Here is a 22,070-nt window from a genome sequence, read left to right as displayed (position 1 = left end):
TCACTTTGCCCACCTTCTTCCTGCCCCTGCATCCTTTTTTTAATTTAAGTTTTATTACAGCAAAAGACAAAAGGTACAATCAGCAACCAAAAGGAAAAAACAGAAACTAAGGAATTCACAATAATTCTTCAGCAATATTGCAGGACCCAATTGATAAAATGTCTACTAGATTTCAATAAACTCCGCAGCATGTTACATAAGTCCAGAATGATTTGAATCCCTTCCAACAAAACAACTACAAAAGCAATAAAAATGAAATTAAAAGCAACAGACACACATTTTTGGTATGGTACCAGCCTGGGTTGTACAATTGTATCTCAACAATGCCTAGTCCTTTGCCCCACCGATCCCTCTTCTAGGACAATATCAGTTGCTTTTAGCTAGCAAGTAAGTCCGCAGTGGGCCCCAAATGTCTCTAGGCTTCGAGGTCGTCGGCAGCTCCTTCGCATAGGTTTCCAAATTATCTCTGCAGTACACCAAGTCTTTTATCCACATATCAATTTTTGGTCTGTGCCTACCCCCCCATGAGATCGCCACTCTCCGTGCCGCCTGTAATAAAGCCAGTCGCACAAACTTGCCACTTACTCCCTTGATTTGAGGCACACAACAGAGCAGGCACATGAGCGGGGTATTCTGAAGCTCCACACCCACCATCTCCTTTAAATGATCCACCACCGCCTTCCAAAACGCAAACACACTCTGATATCCCCACGACAGATGCATAAAATCTGCGTTCCCTTGCCCACAACGCACGCATTGATCGGATGCACACAAGCCATATCTGTGCAATCGTGCAGGAGAATGTATGTATTTAAAGTGTATTATTCGCAAGTTCCCATTCATGTTGATAGTCCCTGTTAAGCCACATACCTATTTTCAATCCGCTTCCGAGATCGGGTCAGGCAGACACTCATTCCATCTTTCCCAGCTCTCGTCAGATGCACCCACACTTTCATCTTTAATCATCTTATAGAGCTTGGAAATTAGCTGCTTGTTAGTCGGTGTGGTAATTGCATACTGCAGAGACAAAAGCGTGTGGGGCTCGCACGGAAAGGTGCTGTAATGCACCCTGACCGACTGTTGCAAGCGATGCATTGCAAACCTGAATAGCAATGACTGGTTACTGATATACTGTAAATCGACCTGTGTGACAAAAGAGCCATCCGGATAACTATCAAGCATGCGCCGGAGGCCGGCTTCATGAAGCAGCCGCATAGAAGGTGCTTCACATGGCAGCATGATGTTCCAGGAACATGTGTGGCGCATACAGCGGTAACTTTCGCGCTAGTTGCCCTATCTTCTGCCAGGCGGAAATAGTGGCATCCACAGAGTTTATTTCTATTCTCGAAATGCCGCGCGCCATGTGGGTGACTACGCTGTGTAACGGAACCGGTGCCGCGTCTCCTTCTTCCACTGCAACGTGAGGAGTGTGACCTATACCAATATAACACATATTGGGCTTGAGCGCTCAAATAATATGCATAAAAGTCCGGTGCCCCGAACCCGCCTCTCTCATACCTCTCAGTAAGGACCGACCATTTGACACAGGCGTGCTTGCCTCCCCACACTAGTCGGAGTAGCTGCCCATGAAGATTTTTGAAGAATCCCAAAGTCGGTGCTACTGGGATATTAAGAAAAAGGTAAAGGAACCGCGGTAGTACTATCATCTTGATAAGCGCAATGCGATCTGCCAGGGATAGCGGCAATGAGATCCACGCATCCACCTGACTCTCCAGCTTCGTGTACGCCCTCCCGAGATTCTCCCGGACCACCGTATTTGGAACTCTATGAACCCAGACACCAAGGTATTTCACTGGGTCCGTTGACCACACAAGTGGGAATTCCAAAATTGGTTGCACCGTGGCAGTTGTCAGCGTGATAATAAGAGACTTATCCCAATTAATACAAAGACCAGACAAACGGCCGAAACGAACGTACTACCAGAGGAGTTGCGCCAGATACCTGGAGGGTTCACGCACAAATAGTACCATGTCATCTGCGTAAAGCGAAATGGCAACTGGTCGATAATTGAAGTTGACCGCTGTCTCCCTGTGCCGTTGGCAAATGACACAAACCAAGGGTTCCAAAACCATTGCAAACAGAAGCGGTGAGAGGGCACCCTTGATTTGTGCCCCTCTCTATGGCGAATGGTTCAGTGGTCAGTCCCCAACATGCACTCTAGCTGTCGGCTCCATATAAAGTACCGCTATTCACTGTAAAAACAAAGGCGGGAACCCCATGCGGCGTAATACATATACGACCATTCCACCGAGTCAAACGCTTTAGCAGCATCCAGCAATACAGCCGCCGCTGATATTGTTGGTACAAGCACATGGAACATGGAGCTAACGGTTCGTAAATTATGCGAAGTGGATCTCTCGGATATAAAGCCCGATTGATCGGGCAGAACCAGGCTTTGCATCAGGGTTTGTAGTCTGATCACCAAAATCTTAGCCAGTATCTTGGCGTCAATATTGATCAGCTAGAGTGGGCGATAAGTCACACCTGTCTGGCGGCTTGTGTTTTTTAAGCAGTGTGATTATCAATGCCTGTCTGAGGGACGGTGGTAATTTCCCTGAGTCATGTGCTTCTGCGTACATCTCCAAGAGATGCGGCGCAAGAAGATCGGCATATTTCATATAAAACTCTACAGTGAGACCATCACGTCCAGGCGCTTTACCATTTGACAACGCCGAGATTGCTGTTTTAACACCCTTCTCATCTATAGGCACACATAAGTACTCCCTGTGCACATCCGATAGCCAGGCACACGCCACATCCTCTAGATAGGACTCTAATTCAGTCTCCGGGGTAGTCCCCCGCGATGTATATAAATCAGTGTAAAAACCCAGAAACTGTTCCGCAATGGTATCTGAGTGAATATATTCCCTACCATTGTCATCTACAATTCTATCTATGTGCGTCTGCTCTAGGCACTCCTTAATTTTAAACGCCAACGTGCAACCTGGCCGTCCTCCCTCCCCATAACAACGGGCGGTGTGTCTACGCGATAAATATTTGACCTCCGTGTCAGCCAACTCCTCGTAATCCTTCAGCAATTCCTGTATGCGGGCTAATTTCCCCTCCTCAGGTGCCTCGGTGTATGTGCGTTCCAACTCACGTAGCTTATCCTCAGTGTTTTGCAACTGTGTCCTCAAATCCCTCAGTATGCCCACCGAGGTGCTAATGCATACCCCTCGGATCTTGCCTTTAAAGATCTCCCAGAGTGTCGAAGCCTCATTTACAGTGCCCTTGTTAAGGGTGAAATATTTTTCTATCGCATCCCCTACTGCAGACTCATATAGCGGGTCAAGCAGAGCCTCAGATCTCAGCCGCCACCTAAGGGGGCGACGTACAGCTGTCGGGATCACCATATCCAATTGCACCGGGCTATGATCAGACAGTGTCCTAGCCAAATTCCTTATAGCCTCCACCCAATCCATAGTCTCCACCCCAATCAGCCAGTAGTCTGATCGCGACCAGCTCTCGCGTGCGTGCCCTCTCTCACCTGCGGATTCCGCACACGCCAAATATCACACAGTCCGAACTCCTCCATGGCACAACCAATACTCCTAGCTACTTTAGGGGTGCGGTGGGAGATAGGGCTAGATTTGCCCATCTCAGTGTTCAGGTACGTGTTCAAATCCCCCCCCCCCCATAGAATAGGAGCCTCCGGCCAATCTCTCAGCAAACCATACATTCTGGAAAAACAGTTCGGGTCATCCACGATCGGGCTATACGTGTTAATTATAGTAATCAATTTGCCACTCATCTTGCCATTCACCATCGCACATCTGCCTTCCTCATCCACAAACGTATGTAGCGGTTGAAAAGACAACCCTCTCTTAACCAGAATCAGGACCCCTCTCGCATAGGAGGAATACGACGAAGCCAGCCTGAAAATTGCCCACCGACCCGCAACACCAGTTCTGTATGTTTGGTTTAGTGCGTTTCCTGCAGCAGAGCTATATGTAGTGCATGCCGATTTAGGTATCCCATCACCTGCCGTGCTTTCTTTGGGCAGTTGAGACCACGGACATTCCAGGTCAACATTCTACACTTATCACCCATTATTGAGCGCTGGCGACTGTCTTACATCAATCGTGAGCTGTTTCTGAAGGATGTTGTTTACAGCACATAGCAACATTCTCTCCCCAGACGTTGCGCCAAGCGCAGCAGTATGTACCATGGCAGATGCATAACTAAAAACAAGAACAAAAAACAATACACAACCCCCTTCTCCCCCCCCCCCCCTCCCACTCCAACCTCCCAATTAGGTCGAGACCAGACCCTGCCCCCCTCCCACAAAACATCCCCCTGAACTACCCTATGCAACATCTGGGGAACACCCGCTAGGGGAAGAGGAACGGCGACGCATACACGCACCGGAGTGCGGCCGCCGGATTACATCTATTCATGCCCCCAACGTCCCCCATGGTCAAATGTTCTGTTTAACACTTTAAGGTGATATCCCCGGGGCTAACTTATTCAATGCTAGTGCGCTCTCACCACCCGCCCCCTTATTCCCTGACATTGAATCTGCCATCCCGGGCCCTCAAGTCCCACCAATCATGCGAGTGCCTAACTATTGTCGCCCCCATTAGTCTCAATCAGTTCTCACAGACATTAGTCCGTGTCTTCCAATGCAGACGTCCCAGTCAAGTCTTCATGTGCCTTCTGCCGAGGTTTGATCTTGCAGATGTGGTTTGTAAACTTCAAGGCAGATTTTGCATCCCTGAAAAAGTGTGCTTGTTCTTCATGCGTGATTTTCAATTTAGCTGGGTACAGCATGTCGTAAGGTACCGAGGCAGCCCTCAACAATTTCTTCACAGGTACAAACTCTCTTCTCGCCGCTTGAACCGTCGGGTGTAGTCCGGGAAGAAGGACAGTGTGTCTCCTTTATATACTACTGGGTCCTTGGCTCTGGCCTCTCTTAGCACTGCGTCCCTGTCAGCATAGTTCTGGAGACGTGCGATAATCGGGCGGGGCGGCGCGCCGGGCTTGGGTCTTGGTCCCAGCGAGCGATGTGCGTGTTCCACAATCATCGCCGCGGAGAGCGCGGGTCCGAACAACTCACTCAGCATGCCATCGATAAACGTCTACATTTTTTAGATAGGAGTGGCTTCCCATAGACCAATAATCCGTAGGTTATTACACCTCGACCGCGCTTCTAAATCTTCATTCTTCGCACTAATTACTTCCAGTATCTTTTCCATCTGTAGGAGCTGCGTGCGAGATTCAGCCTGCGCGTCGTGCGTATCTGACACCTGATTTTCTAGAACATCTAGTCTATTCTCATGTTTCTCGACCTTCTTCTTTACCATGTCCAGCCCAGTCGCCAATGCATCTATATTGCTGTCTATCGTTCTCATGCCAGCCCTCAGTGCAAGCAAGATGGCCCTGGTGTCCTCCCGGCACTCTCCGCTAGCCCCGAAGCATCTCGCAACTCCGACTGGTCACCCATCCCTTCAGTGGCCCGAGTGCTGCGTTTGTTTTCAAATTGTAATTTAGCCTGTTTGGGGTCCGACTTGCCCATACTGATACTGAAAGTCTCTGATTAACACAAGCCACCCAATTCCACAGCCCCGGTAGCTCTGCAGCGCAGCAGCCTAAACGTCCGCGACTGTATTACGACACCTCAACACTGTCCAGCACACACATTAGTGTCCATACAGGTAGGCCCTTTATGCAGAGTTTGGCCATGACCGCTTGATTCTAGCGAGGACAACCAGTGCCAGACCAGCGTGCTGCGTCCACTATGACTTCCAGCGCTGTTCCAATCTGCAGCACCACTCCAGCAACTCCCAGTTCGTGGACCAAATAGAGCCTCTCGACAAGCCAGAAGTCTCAGCCTGCTCTCCTATGGTCTGTAGAGCTCAGGCGGTCCCGCCATGCCCCCGAGCAGAACCCCAGCAGCACCCCCCGCAGTCAAAGAGCCCTTGCAAGGCCCCGAACTCGCCGGCCTACTTAGCCAGCAAAGCTCGGTACCCCACAGGTAATGCCCTCAGCCACGGAGAAGCAGCCAGCACCTCCCCAGGTCACACAGAGGCAGTGCTGCAGCCCTGTGCCCCCAGCTGCCCAGGCCCCCCACGAGCTCCACCGCGCGTAAATCGGTAACGCCCAGAGAGGGCCGCGCCACCCAGTCATCCCAGGCCCAGCACGCACCAGCGCCGCACTCACCGCGCCGCTCTCTTACACACTCAGGGGGACTTTTTAAGGATGGTATTTAACGAATATAATATCCGGCGTGTGGAGCTCCCTTACCAAGCAGCCATTCGCTCCGCGCCGAGACCACGCCCCCTCCTGCCCCTGCATCCTTCTACAGAGGAAGAGAGGTTGCACTGTCTGGGTCCAAAACGTGCGCTTTCATTCTATCTGGATCGCACAAAACATTTCCGGGTGAATGACCAGCTCTTTGTTGGCTATTTGGGTGCTAAAAAAGGTTGGGCCGTACAAAAACTAACCATGTCCCGATGGGTCGTTCTTTGCATCAAAATCTGCTATTCCTTAGCGAAAAAGGAACCTCCAGTGGGATTGCGTGCCAATTCCACCAGGGCCACGGCACTGCTTTGGGACGTGGAGTCCCCCTTCATGACATCTGCCAGGCAGCTACGTGGGTTTCTTTGCACATGTTTACTAAACACTACTGCCTGGACAGCAAAGTCTGGAGAGACGGCTTCTTTGGCCGTTCAGTTCTCCAGGACTTTCTGGTGTGAACTTAGTTCGCAGACCCACCTCCGGGGTTGGTATTGCTGGGCTATCTATTCTAAGGTGAGGAATCGATAAGTAATAGTCTCTTTCAGATGAACAAGTTACTTACCTTCGGTAATGATATATCTGTAAGAGACATATATTCATTATGGATTTCTCACTGTCCCACCCATGCTCCCAGTTCTACGTACTGACTTCTAGGGTAAGGGACTCCCCTTCAGGGCCATAGTTTGTACACCAGTGGGCAGTGTCTTGCATGGCTCTGTGCTTCTGGCGTGGAATGTTGTGTAAAGAACTGACGTCAGCATGCAGGGGTGGCGTCTAAGTAGATACCGATACATCATTTTGACGATCGCAACGACGAATTCGGAGTCGACAGACGCCACCTACCGACGTGCAAGGGTACTGCTGAAGAAAAATTCTCTGGATCCAGTCTGACGCCTGCGGGTAATTCTAAGGTGAGGAATCCGTAACTAATATATGTCTCTTACAGATATATTGTTACTGAAGGTAAGTAACTTGTTCGATGCAGGCAGTGACAGAAGAGGATACAGTGCTGGTTCTGATGTCTAACACTGAACCAACTACAGTCTGATCACACTTGATGTGCTACAAAATTACTAAAACGTAACTGGTTCCCATACAGCCCTACTCCAATCCTATGCCTCTCCTAGGAGAGACACACCATCAGAGGCTCCATTTTCTTTATTGGCTAGAATTCTGACCAAAGTTTACAACCTCCCAGAAATGATTATGATAATGATGGGGATGGGTGGGGTTGAGTTGCCTCCCCATTATAACACTTTTTACATGGATTTACAATAGGCCAGGGGGCCTTATACTTCCCTGATGAAGGATTGAACTTGCTATTTGCACAACCAACGGAAGAGAGTGTATCATTTGCAGTGTTAATCCAATGAGCAGCTGAGGTCTTGGACCTCCAACTGCCTTCTGTTGCTGTTAATACAAATGTCCTTATATAATTCTTACATCATTGTACAGCCACATCTGAGCATTTGCTCCCTTTCAATTAAGTTCTTAAAGACACATTAATAGGTACATGGTCTGCGCCTTGTTCGTGCCTGCTGATGTATAGGCAAGTAGCTAGACGTCACAGACTTGTGCTTGGTGACCATGATTTTCTACTAAAACATCCTACTCTAGAGAGCCTGATTGTTCAGGTTTCAATCAGCAACATGAAGCCCAATTCTTTACCCACTACTCTTGGATAGGGAGTCTAACATAATTGAGGTATTTTGAAAATAAATGTTCTCTTTGACTACCCGGGCATTAAGACCTGTCAACGCACTTTGCTTACTGGGCCAATGAACGTATGCCCTCTCAGACATGGCTAGCGAAATCTTTCTGGTGGTTCTAGAACGCCTTTGGCCCTCGCTGGCTCAAACCATTAAGGATGGTCAAGATACAGTGATTCGTACTGACATTGATACTACTGATTGTCTGGGAAGGGTGATTAGCGACCAGTGTGTAGCTCTGCTGCCACTGATGCGCTCCATAGGATTTTCTGGAGACTTACACATATCTCTCATGGATATGCCCTTCAATGGTTCACATCTAATCCATGAAAAAGTTGATTCTACCTTGGAACATCAAAAAAAAATCTGAGCCTTGGTAGCTGCTTGGGCCTTTTTGATGCAGACCAAACAGTGTTCTTACTAGTTTAGTAAATTCTAAAGTTATTCTAGAAGGCTGGCAAATATGCACCTGCAGTCTCCTCATCCACCTTTGCGAATTCCCTAGTCCTTTTTTAGGCCTGGGATGTAGAACTGGGAGTCAACATGTAGCCCTAAAAGGACATCAGTACTCCTAGCCCCCTTCACCAAAGAAACAGCCACAGAGCCTCTTTAGCTTGCCATTAGTGGCACACAGCCTCCCTGTGGGAGACAAGATCCTTCATTTCTACCTGGGTTAATCATCCATGATATCCAACAGTTACCCTTAAATCATTTACCATGGCTTTGCCCTACCCTTTCTTTCTAATCTACCAACTCTTGCCACATCCCCCAATAACAGTGAATCTTAGGGGAACGCCTCTATATTCTGTTGCAATAGTGCAAGGTTTACTTTCCAAAGGAGCTAGGGGCTGTCAAGAGAGTTCCTGACAGGAAAATAGTGGAGGGTTGTTACTGTCACTGCTTTCATGTGCCAAAGATGGATGGAGGCCTTGAGCATCTCTTGAACTTTCCACATCTAAATGCATTCTTGCTGAAGTAGAAAAATGCAAAATGCTTAGGATGGCCCAGATGAGGTCTGGCCTGGACCTAAGTGACTGGAAAGTGTCCTTGGGTCTTCAGCACATGTATGTTCATATACCCATCCTGCATCCCACAGACATTATAGGAGGTGGAAGGTAGGCCAGATACATTATCAGTTTGCTGTGTTCCCCTTGGCCGTGCTCCCCTTTGGCCTCAACAGCGCCCCTCGGATGTTCACAAAAGTGTTATAAATGGCTGCTGCCCATCTTCAGAGGTCAGGGATACCAGTCTTTCCCCACCTCAAAAACTTGTCTGTTGAAGACTGGCTCGCCATAGTCAGTCACAGTCCATCTCCAGATGGGAAACATCTTTTGCAACAAATGTGTTACCATGCAACATTTTACCATGCAGGTAAATATTAGTGCCTTTACCATGTAGGTAAGTACTTTTTAAATAACATTATGTTACTTAAAAAAAAAGAACTTTTAGGTTTGGATAGCAAAAGGAGGTAACAGTATTTTTAGGGTTTAGTGGTGGGCAGTGGTAGAGGGAGGTCTGGGTAATTCTAGTGGCTAGGGTGAAGTAGTTTTAGGGTGTAGGGTGGGTAGTGGTAATGGGAGGTAAAGGTACTTTTAATATTATGGTGTGAGCGGTGGTAAAGGTAATTTAACCGCATGCGTGCGGGCGGAATTCCGCCCGTACGCTGAGTTTTTTTAAATCGCATGTTACGTGACGAGCTGGGCTCGTCATGAGCGTGCGAGGAGGCTACCTCATGACGAGCCCAGCTCGTCATCAGCGTCGAAGGGGTTAAGGGACTTGGGGAGGGTAGTGGTAAATGTGAGGTTATCAGTAAATTAAAAACAACTTGGGCTTTGGGGGGTACCCTCACATTTGGTTTTTTTAAACCGCTTAAATATTAAAATCAAAAATATATACATGTGTGTGTATGCATATGGTGGGTTTTACTTACCATATGCTTACCGTGCATGGAAAATGCATCTGTGTGGTAAAGGCTGCATGGAAAAGCGATGTGTGGTAAAGGCATATGTTGTAATGTCATACATTCCCTCCAGAAGACAACGAACATACTGTCATCATTAGGGTTCATAAATCAATCAGCCAAAGTCTTCCCAGACTGTTTCGCAAAGACTTCCTTTCATGGGGTCACCTGGATATGGTACAGTTTAGGACCTTTCCTCTGTTGCAACGAGTTCAGGACATACATGCTGTGATACCGATATTCCATCCTCAATCCTGGGTCTTAGTGAGAGCAACTCAGAGGTATGCCTTTTAGCCTTCTGCATCCTCCTGGTTGTCTAGCAAGGTAGCAATATGGGCTGTGCTGCAGAATCTGAAGTTCCAGTGGGCCCACCACCAAGGAAACCTGTCAGATGCCATTCAGATCTTGAAGGAGACCTCACAAGATCTGCAATGGTGGCTATACAACTGCAACTGAACCAGTGGAAGGAGGCCCCTTCCTCTCTCCGCCCATAGTGGGCGACGATGATGATGAGCCTGTCTCTACTGGGTTGAGGTCATTATTTGGGGATGGTAGAGATCAGAGGACTCTAGTCTCCAATGAAAGTTTGACTCCAAATCAGCATGCTGGAATTATGAACAATTCTCTTGGCCTTGAAGGCAATTTTACCTTCCTTCCAAAGGCTGGTGCGGGTGCTCATGGACAAACTATCACCATGTTGCATTGCAACAAGCAATGTATAGTGTAGTGCAGCTCCTCTGGAGTTGGTTGGACTATTAGAGCAGCTTTCAAATCTCAACCACCTGACAGGGTCTTTAAATGGTAGAGTGGACATCTCAGCTGATGACCACAAATGGCGACTACATCCATAGATGGGGCAGTGCAATTTCCGGGCAGTGGGGCTAGATCTACTTGCCACTGCCAAGAACGCAGAGTGTCAAATGCTTTGCACATTAGAGCTTTGGCTCTTTGGCAATACAGAGTTGCACATTGCTACCTAGCTGCCCGCAGGAACATTACTGATTGAAGTTTTCAAATCCTTTCTGGCACCCAGGAAGAAGGCTAAGGTGAAGAATCTGCAGGTGGAAAGAGTCTCCACCATAGAACGTTACCAAAGGTGAGTAACTTTTTCTTGATGCCAGGTCTGAAATGGATCCTCAAGCAAAAAGGACTGTTGGCTTTGCCCAGGCACAGAAAAATGAAACATATAAATAAATAAATTAAGCAAAACATTAATGTGAGAAGTTGGCCTGATAGGTGATGTTTCCAATTCTGGAACCACCTATTATCAGACCAAACAATCCCTTATGGTGTCTGGTTGTAAGTCAACCTTATTAGACAAGCTATCCTAGGGGTAGCATGGACTAAGCAGCCTAAAGGCTTAACTTAAGAGGTCGTGTTAAGCGAGCTGTTTTACCACATACAATCCTGTAATATCAAATGAAAGGACACCACACAAGTATATATTATAAAAATATATGTGTTTATTACTAAAAACAATCCCCAGTATTCTTTATGAATAAAGGGGCACAAGCGTTAAATCAAAAGCACAGTTTAAACATACAAAGTTGCACAATTATGGATGAGGGCGGGTGGCCACTCAAACCATATACTAAACAAGTGGTATAAGAGATGCCACTCGAGCAGTGGTTAGGCCTAGGGCCTAGGGAATCGCTGGGAGCAGTCGGGACAAGCAATGCTGAAGTCGGGAACGGCCCACGGGATTCGGGAGCAGCGCGGAAAGCGCACGCATGCACCAATGTTAACCAATGGTGCGTAAAAGTCGTAAAGTTAGAGTTTAAGGACACTTCCGCTGAACCTAGAGGAACAAAACTTAAGACACAGACCCTAGAGATGTGTACCAGTGTGGGAACACCGGCGGAGCAAAGTTACCTCACCCACAGGAAGCGGGTGCACAGGGTCGAAGTGGCGTCGGGTTTTGACACGCAGGTTCTTGGCGCTTGAAGCTGAAGATGCTGCAGGCGATGTGAAGGAAAAGTGTCCGGTGGATCCAAGGGTGGATCTGAAGTGGTGAAGACCTGAAAGCAGAGGGGACAGTGTTCAAAGTCACTGACCAGTGACCACCGTGGAACCAGATTGGAACCAGGCAAAGTCGGGTGCAAACAGGTGATGAGGTGTTGCTTCTCTCTGCAGCCACGTGGACACGAAGAGGTCAAGGACGTCCAGGAGTCGATCACGAGCTGTCCCTCGAAGGCTCTAGCTGATGGCGGTGTCGGCAACTCGATTGAAGCAAACAAGCCTTGGCTAATGCAAGCCACGGGGAAAGTGAAAAAGGCTTATTACTCGGACCAGCAAGGTCAGAGCGGGTACTCCTTTCTACAGGAGCGAGGGCAGGTCTGGAGCAACCAGACCCACAGTGTAAATCGTAGATCTGAAAGAAACAGGTTAGTATTAGATTCCTTACCTTAGAATATCCCCAGGCGTCAGTCTGGATCCGGAAACTTTTGCGTAGCAGTACCCCTGCGCGTCGGTAGGCGTCGTCTGCAGGCGTCCCCTGCGGCTCCGCGTCGTCGGCGTCGTGCGCCGTGATGACGTCGCTGGAGTATATAGACGCCGCCTCCGCGCGCTGACGTCAGTTCTTCCTTTTTCCGCGCCAGTTAGCGCAGATCCGAAGAGCAGTACTCCGGTCTTTTGACCAAGTGTTTGTAAAACTTACTCTTTCTACGGTGCCGGTAGGATGCCTGGGTTTAAGAGCTGCGACGAGTGCGACCGCATGATGTCGGTCACCGACCACCATCGACTCTGCCTCCGGTGTCTGGGCGCGGACCACGACGTGGAGTCCTGCGTCGACTGTCGGGCCTTGACTGGAAAAGCTAGGCGGGAGCGGTCCCGCAAGCTTCTCGAGCTCCGAGTGTCGGCCCCGCGTCGAGAGCGGTCCCGGTCCGGTCGGAGGTCGAGGGAGCGGTCGAGGGAACGATCGCGGAGCTGCCATGGGCGCTCCGGGAGTCGCCACCATTCCTCCGGTTCGTCAGGTAAGCACAAGAAGTCGGGGCGTCGCCATCGCACCCCCGACGCCCGCGTGATGCGGCCGGGGGCTCGGGTTGCCCCACCCCCGCGGGCCCGCGTGGGTCACCGACGCCGTCTACCCCTTACCCGTCGGTCCCTGGGGAAGGTGCGTCGCGTGAGGAGATCGAGGCCTTCCTCATTGCTATGAGGGCGAGGTCTCCTCCGGCGGGGCCTACGGCGCCTGCGGGGCCGTCGGTCCCGTCTGGGGGCCCGAGCGGTTCGGGTGCTTCTGCCCCGACGCCGCCGATGGCTCCGGTCCCGGCGCCGCTGGGTCCCTCAGGTTCGTCGCCGGCTGGTCTCCCGGCCTCTCCGGAGTCGGTTCCTTTGGGCCAACCCGTGGTACCGCCTCCGCGTGGTGCAGCGACTCCGCCGTCGGCTCCGGCCGGCGTCGGGTCCCCGGCACCGACGCCGCGCGGCGCCACCCCCATTCCCTCCCCGACTCCGGACACGGAGTCGGACCGGCGTCGGCCGACGCCGGATTCGACGCCGATGGGGCCCGTTGACCCCGATGTCTATATCGTCGACCCAGAATATGGGTATGATGAGGATGAGTATGGAGAGGGTTGGGAGGGGTCTGAGGACCCTTTATCCCGTGCCTGCCAGTATGATGTGGACTGGGTAGGTGATCTGGGTGATGCCAGTGGCCTGGACGAGTCGCCCAACCCTGGGTTTGTCTCCCCGTCCCCTGTGGCGTCTGAGGCAGGTGCTGCCTATTCAGTGGTCCTGATGAGGGCTGCCAAGGCCTTACACCTTGAGCTCCCCGTCGCGAAGGTCAAACCGAACATTTTGACCGAAGTATTTAAACCGCAGTCATGCCCCCAGGAGCCTCTGCTGCCGTTTAATGAGGCCCTGACAGATGTCCTTTTGGGCACCTGGTCCAGGCCCGCTTCCGGTGCACCGGTTGACCGGAATGTGGCAAGGCGTCACCGTCCATGCTCGGACGACCCTGCCTTTTTATCCACCCATCCCTCCCCGGAGAGTCTGGTGATCCAGGCCTCCACTTCGCAGTCCGCATTTCCGTCGGCTCCGCCCGATCGGGAATCAAAGCGGTATGACCAGTTTGGTAAAAAGGTCTTTTCCTCTTTGAGCGCTGGACTGCGGTCTTGTAATACCGCGTGCCTCTTGGGCCGCTACACCCACTCCCTGTGGGATACGGTCGAAGAGTGTTTGCCGCAATGCCCCCAGGAAGTGCGGGACAAGCTCACCCGGGCCTTGGTTGAAGGCCGGGATGCGGCGCGGTACTCGATCCGTTGTGGTCTGGACACGACCGACTCCCTGGGACGGGCCATGTCCACGACGGTGGCGATTCGTCGCCATGCTTGGCTGAGATCTGCCAACTTTTCGCCAGACGTCCAAAATACACTCATGGACATGCCATTTGATGGCAGTCGCCTGTTTGGTGACAAAGCGGACCACGCGCTGGAGCGCTTCAAGGACTCCAGGGTTACGGCCAAGTCCTTGGGTCTTTCGACCCAGCGCCAGCAGACGGGTTCGTTTCGCCCCTTTCGTGGCCAAGGGAGGGGCGGTCCCACACGTGCTGCCAGCCACGCGCCGCAGAACGCTCCCCAGCGCGGTGGCGGCCGTGGTTTCCGCCGTGGTGGCGGTAGAGGCCAGCGGCGTGGTCAGTCCACGCCTCCCTCCGCTGCTGCATCCAAGCCTTCCTAGTCCGAGCTTTCGGGCTCACGTGACGCCAGTGGGTGGCAGGGTTCGCCATCACCACTCCCGCTGGCGCGCGATAACATCGGACAGGTGGGTGCTGCAGCTCGTTCGAAGGGGCTATGCCCTCCCCTTCGAGTCCACTCCTCCAGCCATGCCACCGCAGAACCACCGTGTGTCGGGGGACCACTTGACACTTCTGCAGGAGGAAGTTACGGCCCTCTTGGCCAAGGGGGCCATCGAGCGCGTTCCTGGGCCAGAAGTAGGGTGTGGTTGCTACTCCCACTACTTTCTGGTACCCAAGAAGGACAAGGGAGGCCTGCGTCCTATCTTGGACCTGCGGAACGTCAACAGCTTCCTCCGGAAGGAGAAGTTCAAGATGTTGACTTTGGCTCAGGTCTTGGCTGCTCTAGACCCACAAGACTGGATGGTAGCGTTGGACTTGCAGGATGCGTATTTTCACATCCCCGTCCTGCCGGCCCACCGGCGTTACCTGCGGTTCACGGTAGGCCACGAGCACTTTCAGTTTATCGTGCTCCCATTCGGCCTTACCAGCGCCCCACGGGTGTTCACGAAAGTGATGGCGGTGGTCGCAGCTCATCTGCGCCGGTTAGGGGTTTCAGTCTTCCCCTACCTCGACGACTGGTTGTTGAAGGCGGGCTCGCCCCAGACAGTCGTCCACCACCTTCAGACGACGGCAGACCTCCTGCACGAGCTGGGGTTTTCCATCAATGTGCCGAAATCACACCTGTGTCCCTCTCAAAAGCTCCTTTTCATCGGAGCGGTTCTCGACTCGGCGCAGTTTCGGGTTTATCCCCCCGGAACGGCGGGTCCGGGATATTCAGGCTCTGATTCCCATCTTTCAGCCGTTATCCCGGGTTTCGGTCAGGTTGACGCTGCGGCTTCTGGGGCTGATGGCCTCCTGCATCCTACTGGTGCATCACGCCAGGTGGCGGATGCGGGCTCTGCAGTGGGACCTGAAGTTTCAGTGGGCCCAGCATCAGGGCAACCTATCCGACCATGTCCTGATCTCGGAGGGCACTGCAAGACAGTTGCAGTGGTGGCTTACGGACCGCGATTGGGTCAGAGGCAGATCCCTCTCCCTTCCCCAACCGGAGCACGTGGTTGTGACGGACGCGTCCCTCCAGGGCTGGGGTGGCCACTTGGGAGAGGCGGAGATCAGAGGCATCTGGTCTCCGGCGGAGTCCCGGCTCCATATCAACATGTTGGAGCTGCGGGCGATTCGCCTAGCACTGAAGGCATTCCTCCCCTTTGTCAACGGGAGTGTAGTGCAGGTGTTCACGGACAACACCACCGCCATGTGGTACTGCAACAAACAGGGCGGTGTGGGGTCGTGGACCCTTTGCCAGGAGGCTCTGCGTCTCTGGCAATGGCTGGAACGTCAGGGCGTGACTCTGACGGTTCAACACCTGGCAGGTTCTCTGAACGCCAGGGCGGACGAACTCAGCCGTCGGTGCTCGGTGGATCACGAATGGCGTCTGAACTCGGACGTGGCGAGAGGCCTCTTTCAGCAATGGGGAGAGCCTTGGTTAGATCTATTCGCCACAGAAGAGAACGCGCAATGTCATCAGTTCTGCGCGTTGGAGTTTCCAAGACGGCACTCGCTCGGCGACGCCTTTCGGCGCGAGTGGAGTTGCGGTCTGTTGTACGCCTTTCCGCCTATACCACTTCTGCCCAGAGTGCTGAAGAAGATCAGGCGCGACCGGGCCCAAGTTATCCTTGTGGCTCCGGACTGGGCTCGAAGGTACTGGTATCCCGAGCTACTCAGCATGACAGTCGGTCCCTCGATCCGCCTGCCCCTTCAGGAGGACCTTCTGTCGCAGCAGCAGGGGACGGTCCTCCACCCGAACCTGTCCAGTCTCCACCTCCATGCTTGGAGATTGAGCGGCGACAGTTGAGGCCATTTGACTTGCCTCCTGAAGTCTGTGATGTTATTCTGGCAGCCAGGCGTCCCTCCACAAAGTCGGTATACGCCTGCCGGTGGAACAGATTTGTGGCATGGTGCACAGCAAAGGCTGTGGACCCCCTTTCTGCCCCTCTGTCTGAGGTTCTCCTCTTCCTTCTTTCCCTTGCCCAGCAGGGCTCTGTTCTGGGCACTATCAAGGGCTATCTTTCTGCCCTTTCCGCCTTCTTAAGGCTACCTGATCAGCCATCTTTATTCAAGTCCCCTATTGTATTACGATTCTTAAAAGGCATCACGCACATGTATCCACCTGCTCCGTTCGTGATGCCTCAGTGGGACTTGAACCTGGTTCTGACTTTCCTGATGTGTGCTCCCTTTGAGCCTCTTCATTCCTGTCCTCTCCGTCTTCTCACTTTAAAGACGGCCTTCCTGGTTGCCATCACCTCTGCCAGGAGAGTGAGTGAGCTCCAGGCCCTTTCTGTTAAACCTCCTTTCTTGTCTGTTCATCCTGACAAGGTGGTTCTTAGGACTAGACCTTCTTTCCTGCCCAAGGTGGTCTCTGCTTTTCACATTGGGCAGTCCATCACCTTGCCCTCCTTCTTCCCGCCTCCGCATCCTTCAAAGGATGAAGAGCGGCTCCATCGTCTGGACCCAAAACGTGCGCTTTCATTCTACATGGATCGCACACGCCAGTTCCGGGTGGATGACCAACTGTTTGTTGGCTACGTGGGTGAGAAGAAGGGAAGGGCGGTACAGAAACGAACCATCTCTCGGTGGGTCGTCCTGTGCATCAAAGCATGCTACTCTTTGGCTCGGAAGGAGCCTCCTGTTGGGCTGAGGGCCCATTCCACTCGGGCTACGGCGGCTACTACTGCCCTGGGCCGGGGAGTCCCTTTGCAGGACATTTGCCAGGCGGCTACGTGGGCCTCGCTGCACACCTTTGCGAGGCACTACTGCCTGGACAGTCAAGTCCGGAGGGATGGCTTCTTTGGCCGTTCGGTCCTCCAGGACTTTCTGGTGTAGGTTGTATTGGTTCGCAGACCCACCACCGGGGTTGGTATTGCTGGGGTATCTATTCTAAGGTAAGGAATCTAATACTAACCTGTTTCTTTCAGATGAACAAGTTACTTACCTTCGGTAACGATATATCTGTAAGAAACAGTAGTTAGTATTAGATTCCTTACCGCCCCACCCATCCTCCCCGTTCTGCGAACTGATACCTAGGGTTAAGGACATCCCTTTCAGGGCCCTAGTTTCAAATGGCACCAGTGTTAGTTCTCACATGGCTCTGCGTGTTCTGGCGCGGAAAAGCTGTGTGCAAAGAACTGACGTCAGCGCGCGGAGGCGGCGTCTATATACTCCAGCGACGTCATCACGGCGCACGACGCCGACGACGCGGAGCCGCAGGGGACGCCTGCAGACGACGCCTACCGACGCGCAGGGGTACTGCTACGCAAAAGTTTCCGGATCCAGACTGACGCCTGGGGATATTCTAAGGTAAGGAATCTAATACTAACTACTGTTTCTTACAGATATATCGTTACCGAAGGTAAGTAACTTGTTCGTTTCGTCGCCAAGATGGCCGCTGACCACGTGACAAGCGGCCGGGATGGCGAGTCGAGTGGCACAAAGCAAAAGGGCCCCACGCAGATCGTGGAGATGCTGGAGGGCTGATCTTTGGTGCAAATGCTGCTCGATTGTGGGGCTTCTCAAACCCCAAAGCACAGAGTCGAGGGTGCCTCGGGTGCTGCGCAGTCAGTGTCTCGGGGGTCTTTCAAGATGTCCGCTCCCACGTCTCTCGGTGCCTCCACGGGTCCCTTCTTTGCAGGGACTGTGGATCGGGCTGGGACAAGTCTGGGAAGCTGGGTCTTGTCGGGCTCTGCACTCGGGCTCCGGCGGGAGGCGGCGGCAAAGCAGACGTCGAGGTGCTGGGTAGTGCCTGTGTTCACAGGGTGGCCCCTCCTAGGCCACAAGGGAGATGCTCTTCAGTCTTCTGTTCATCAGAATGTCGAAGTCCAGTCGTCTTCTTAGTTTAAAGGTGATTTCAGGATGATCTGCTGTGCATTGGCACTGCTCCCAGTCTTATACTAATTTTGGGGGCTGGATTGCCTGCTAGGTCCCCTCCTATGGGTGGGACCCAGGAAGTGGGTGGATACACCCCCTTCCTTTGATCCAGGCCGCCCTGGCACGAGGGCTGGAGTGCCCCAGAACCGGTTTGGCCGGATTATGCAAGGGGCAGCCTTGTGCTCCCCATGCAGTGTCTGGTTTCTTTCAAACCTCCCTGCTACAATCCACTATCTCCTGTCTGAGGGGGTGTAACACCTCCCTGCAACAGGAAACCCTTTGTCCAGGCCCCATTTGGCTGAGTTTCGGTCAGCTTCAGGGGGTCAGACTCTTGTCTGTGGCAGAGGCATCCATTTTGTGGATCTAAGGTCCTTTTAGAAATTAACCGCATTTAAGTAAAGTAACATGTCTTACCCCTCTAGAGGGGTGGAATGCTATCCCCGTCGCCAGAACTGGCGAGGGGATAGTATTCCAAATCGTATGACACCTTACACGACATGTTTTGATAAAGCCAAACCAAAGTTGCTATATAACCGCGAGGATTATAAGGCACTTAAGAGTATATGGTATGGCCTTATCCTGAAACAGCTTAGGGAGTTGTTCCCGACAGCTGCAGACAGGCTCAGCTCATGCTAGAGCTCCATCTCACATTAAACCACGCACTCTACCTCCAGGATTGATGAGGCCTTCCATAGGAGTGGCTCACAGGTTTATATGTGTCCAGATATAGGTTTAGATATAGGTATACTATATCTAAGTAAGGGGTGATTACACCACCTTACCCCAGCTGAGTGATCAGCCAGTTGTGTCAATTTAAGAACCAGCCAGGGGTGGCAAAAGATATGCTGCAGCCCCTGGTAGGCCTTGGTGGCCCCTATGCCCTGGGCACCTATAGTGCATTATACAGGGGCTGACAAGAAGTCCATTTCCAATTGTGGTATGTACCTAGGGTACATGGAATCCATTTTACAGAGAGAGCAGATGGCCTGGGGCCCTGATTAGCAGGGAACCAGGTCAACTAAGTCAAAAAACCAGCTAAACACAGGCAAAAAATCTGGGGTAACCATAGTCAGGTAGCCACCTTCCTACAATTAAAAAAAAATCCAATTAGTTTTTCTTATCCTTACATATACAATTATCCTTTAAATGTAATGTTATTTCCTAATGCCGGAGCTGGTGTTTTTGCATACTGTACAATTTTTAGCACATACAATTTAACAGACCTTGGCAAATGGTCTTGCATTAGCTTTTAGCTCTCCCATACACTGAAACAGAGTAACATAAATGACATATGTAATTCTTTTTTTTTATGCGTTACCTGAACACAAAAGAGAAGAAATTGTTGAAACTGTGGGATCTTATCCAGTGTTTCAATGCTGCATGTAGTAGGTTCCAGCTAACTTTGTTGTATTAACCTTCTATTTAATGATGGTAAAACAACAGAATGTCAAAGATCTTGATTCACAAACCCTGCCTTGTAGCTGAGTACAACTTAAAAAATAAAAATCTTGAGTATAGATCCCAGATTTTCACACCAGTACATTAAACATCCATCTGCAGAAGAGATGCACCAAAAGTAAATTCTCAAAATATATATATTTAGGGCTAATGTAGGAATTGGGGTACACCAAGGAAAGGGGCCTGGAGCAGCAATAAGGAAAACAGTGAACAAATGTGCAGTTGTGTAGGAAGCCGCAAACCTTTCAGTTGTTTTTAATTTCAAATTAATGCACCTACATTTAGTACTTTAAAAAGCAGCTTAACTGTGCAAATTGCATGTTGGCAACATTGCAAGAACCACAGATGCCATGTGGGGTAATGGTTTAGCCACCTCGATGAAAAATGAAGGTACATTTTCACCTTGAACCTAAATGTAAACATATTGATTTTTGTATTTGGCATGGGCATGAAAATCTTCAGTTGCTATAGCTTCCTGAGTATAGATTGTGGGATCTTTTCCAAGTCCCATGAAAAGTGTTACTTTTTTAAAACTAGAGGTATATGCCTTAGAGTGGTAAGGTTACTTTGAGACCTTTTAAAAAAGAAAATAGTATGTGTACATTTTGTAACTCTTTGCTGCTTTTTAAAATGCAAGCATATACTCTGAGCATGTAAATTACACAATACAGTGACTGGCGCAGGATCTTAAATGCACCATCCTTGTTCATATCCAATCACCACTAAGTGGTCTGTATTTTAACCTGTGTATTTCTGGTTATAATACCAAGCATGTGTGTTTATATGCTATTAGTAGTTCCATTCACTCATATTTGCCTGTGGACACTTTCAAATGTAAACACAAAGGGCCCGATTCACAGAATTAACTTAAGACAAAATCCTAAACTTACAATTTATATTCATTCATTCATTCATTCACTTTTGGTATTCACAGAATGCACTTACTACTTTTGGTATTCACAGAATGCACTTACTACTTTTGGTATTCACAGAATGGATTAACGACTACTAAATTTACGTCCGCACTCGGGCTGGAGCTTCTGGCCCTGAGGCGGAGCTTCCGGCCCAGAGGTGGGACTTCCGGCCCAGAGGTGGAGACTTCGACCTTGGCTAAATCACCACCAGCCGGAATCCCCGCCTCCGGGCCGGACGCTCCGGCCCGAGTGCGGACGTAAAGTTAGTAGTCGTAAATCCATTCTGTGAATACCAAAAGTAGTAAGTGCATTCTGTAAGTACCAAAAGTAGTAAGTGCATTCTGTGAATACCAAAGGTAGTAAGTTTAGGATTTTGTCTTAAGTTAATTTTGTGAATCGGGCCCGAAATCTTTTTGCACTGTTGGCCATAGAGTCATTTTACAAGTTGTAGGCTTTGGGTTGTCTGTATTTCTATATGGAATGTTGTATGTGGAAACAAATGATGAGCTCTCCAATAAGTAATTAAGTTAGACTTTGGAAAGTTTCAGAAGCAAAGTTTCCAGAATAATCAATAATGCGGTTTAATTAATGGACATCCAATATGTTGTACATTACAATGTTTAACTAACTCAGCTCTTAATTTGCTTTCTTTTTCCTTTCTTCCTTTCTCTTCAATCTTCACCTATAGACTGGAGGATATTCCTACATCTCCTACGAGCACAGCCAAACAAGAGTTTCTGTATGTTATGTTAATGTTTAATGGGCTTGCTGATTATAACATTGTATTGGATAGTGACACGTCAACCCTTTTGTTAGTGTTTATTGTACTCTACTGCATAGCTCACATGACAATACATTCCTCAAATTTCCAACTAATAAGGAAAAATCAAGTATGAGTGTAATTAACATTTACATTACGGCATATAATTTCACAAAACTCGAATGCTGTTTTGTATGTTAACACCGTTATGCTCATCAAAACTTTTACGTTTACTTCTTAAATGGATTACATTTCCCATGAATATTTTAGTTTGGACATTAAATGGGACAATTATTTTTCCTAGATTAAGCCCAAATTGATATTCATGTTTGAAATGTCAAATATATTTTACATTCAGGAG

General features: G+C 50.2%; 1 protein-coding gene across 15 annotated transcripts in view; it reads left to right on the top strand.

The window, feature by feature from the left end:
- The window catches only part of BLTP1 (bridge-like lipid transfer protein family member 1), a 2,102,388-nt gene that overhangs the window by 1,017,334 nt on the left and 1,062,984 nt on the right, over positions 1–22,070 (top strand). For 10 of the 15 annotated variants that reach the window (XM_078676838.1, XM_078676837.1, XM_078676830.1 and 7 more), the window contains one exon: positions 21,638–21,688. The exons of the other annotated variants lie outside the window; for them this stretch is intronic. In XM_078676838.1, the coding sequence (XP_078532964.1) occupies positions 21,638–21,688 (51 nt within the window). The remainder of the gene's footprint in view (positions 1–21,637; positions 21,689–22,070) is intronic. 15 annotated transcript variants of the gene reach the window in all.

The sequence above is a fragment of the Lissotriton helveticus genome, chromosome 2_1, assembly GCF_964261635.1.
Source record: "Lissotriton helveticus chromosome 2_1, aLisHel1.1, whole genome shotgun sequence".
Taxonomy (NCBI): domain Eukaryota; kingdom Metazoa; phylum Chordata; class Amphibia; order Caudata; family Salamandridae; genus Lissotriton; species Lissotriton helveticus.
Note: the sequence above shows the minus strand (reverse complement) of the source record. Positions and strands in the feature narration are given on the sequence as shown.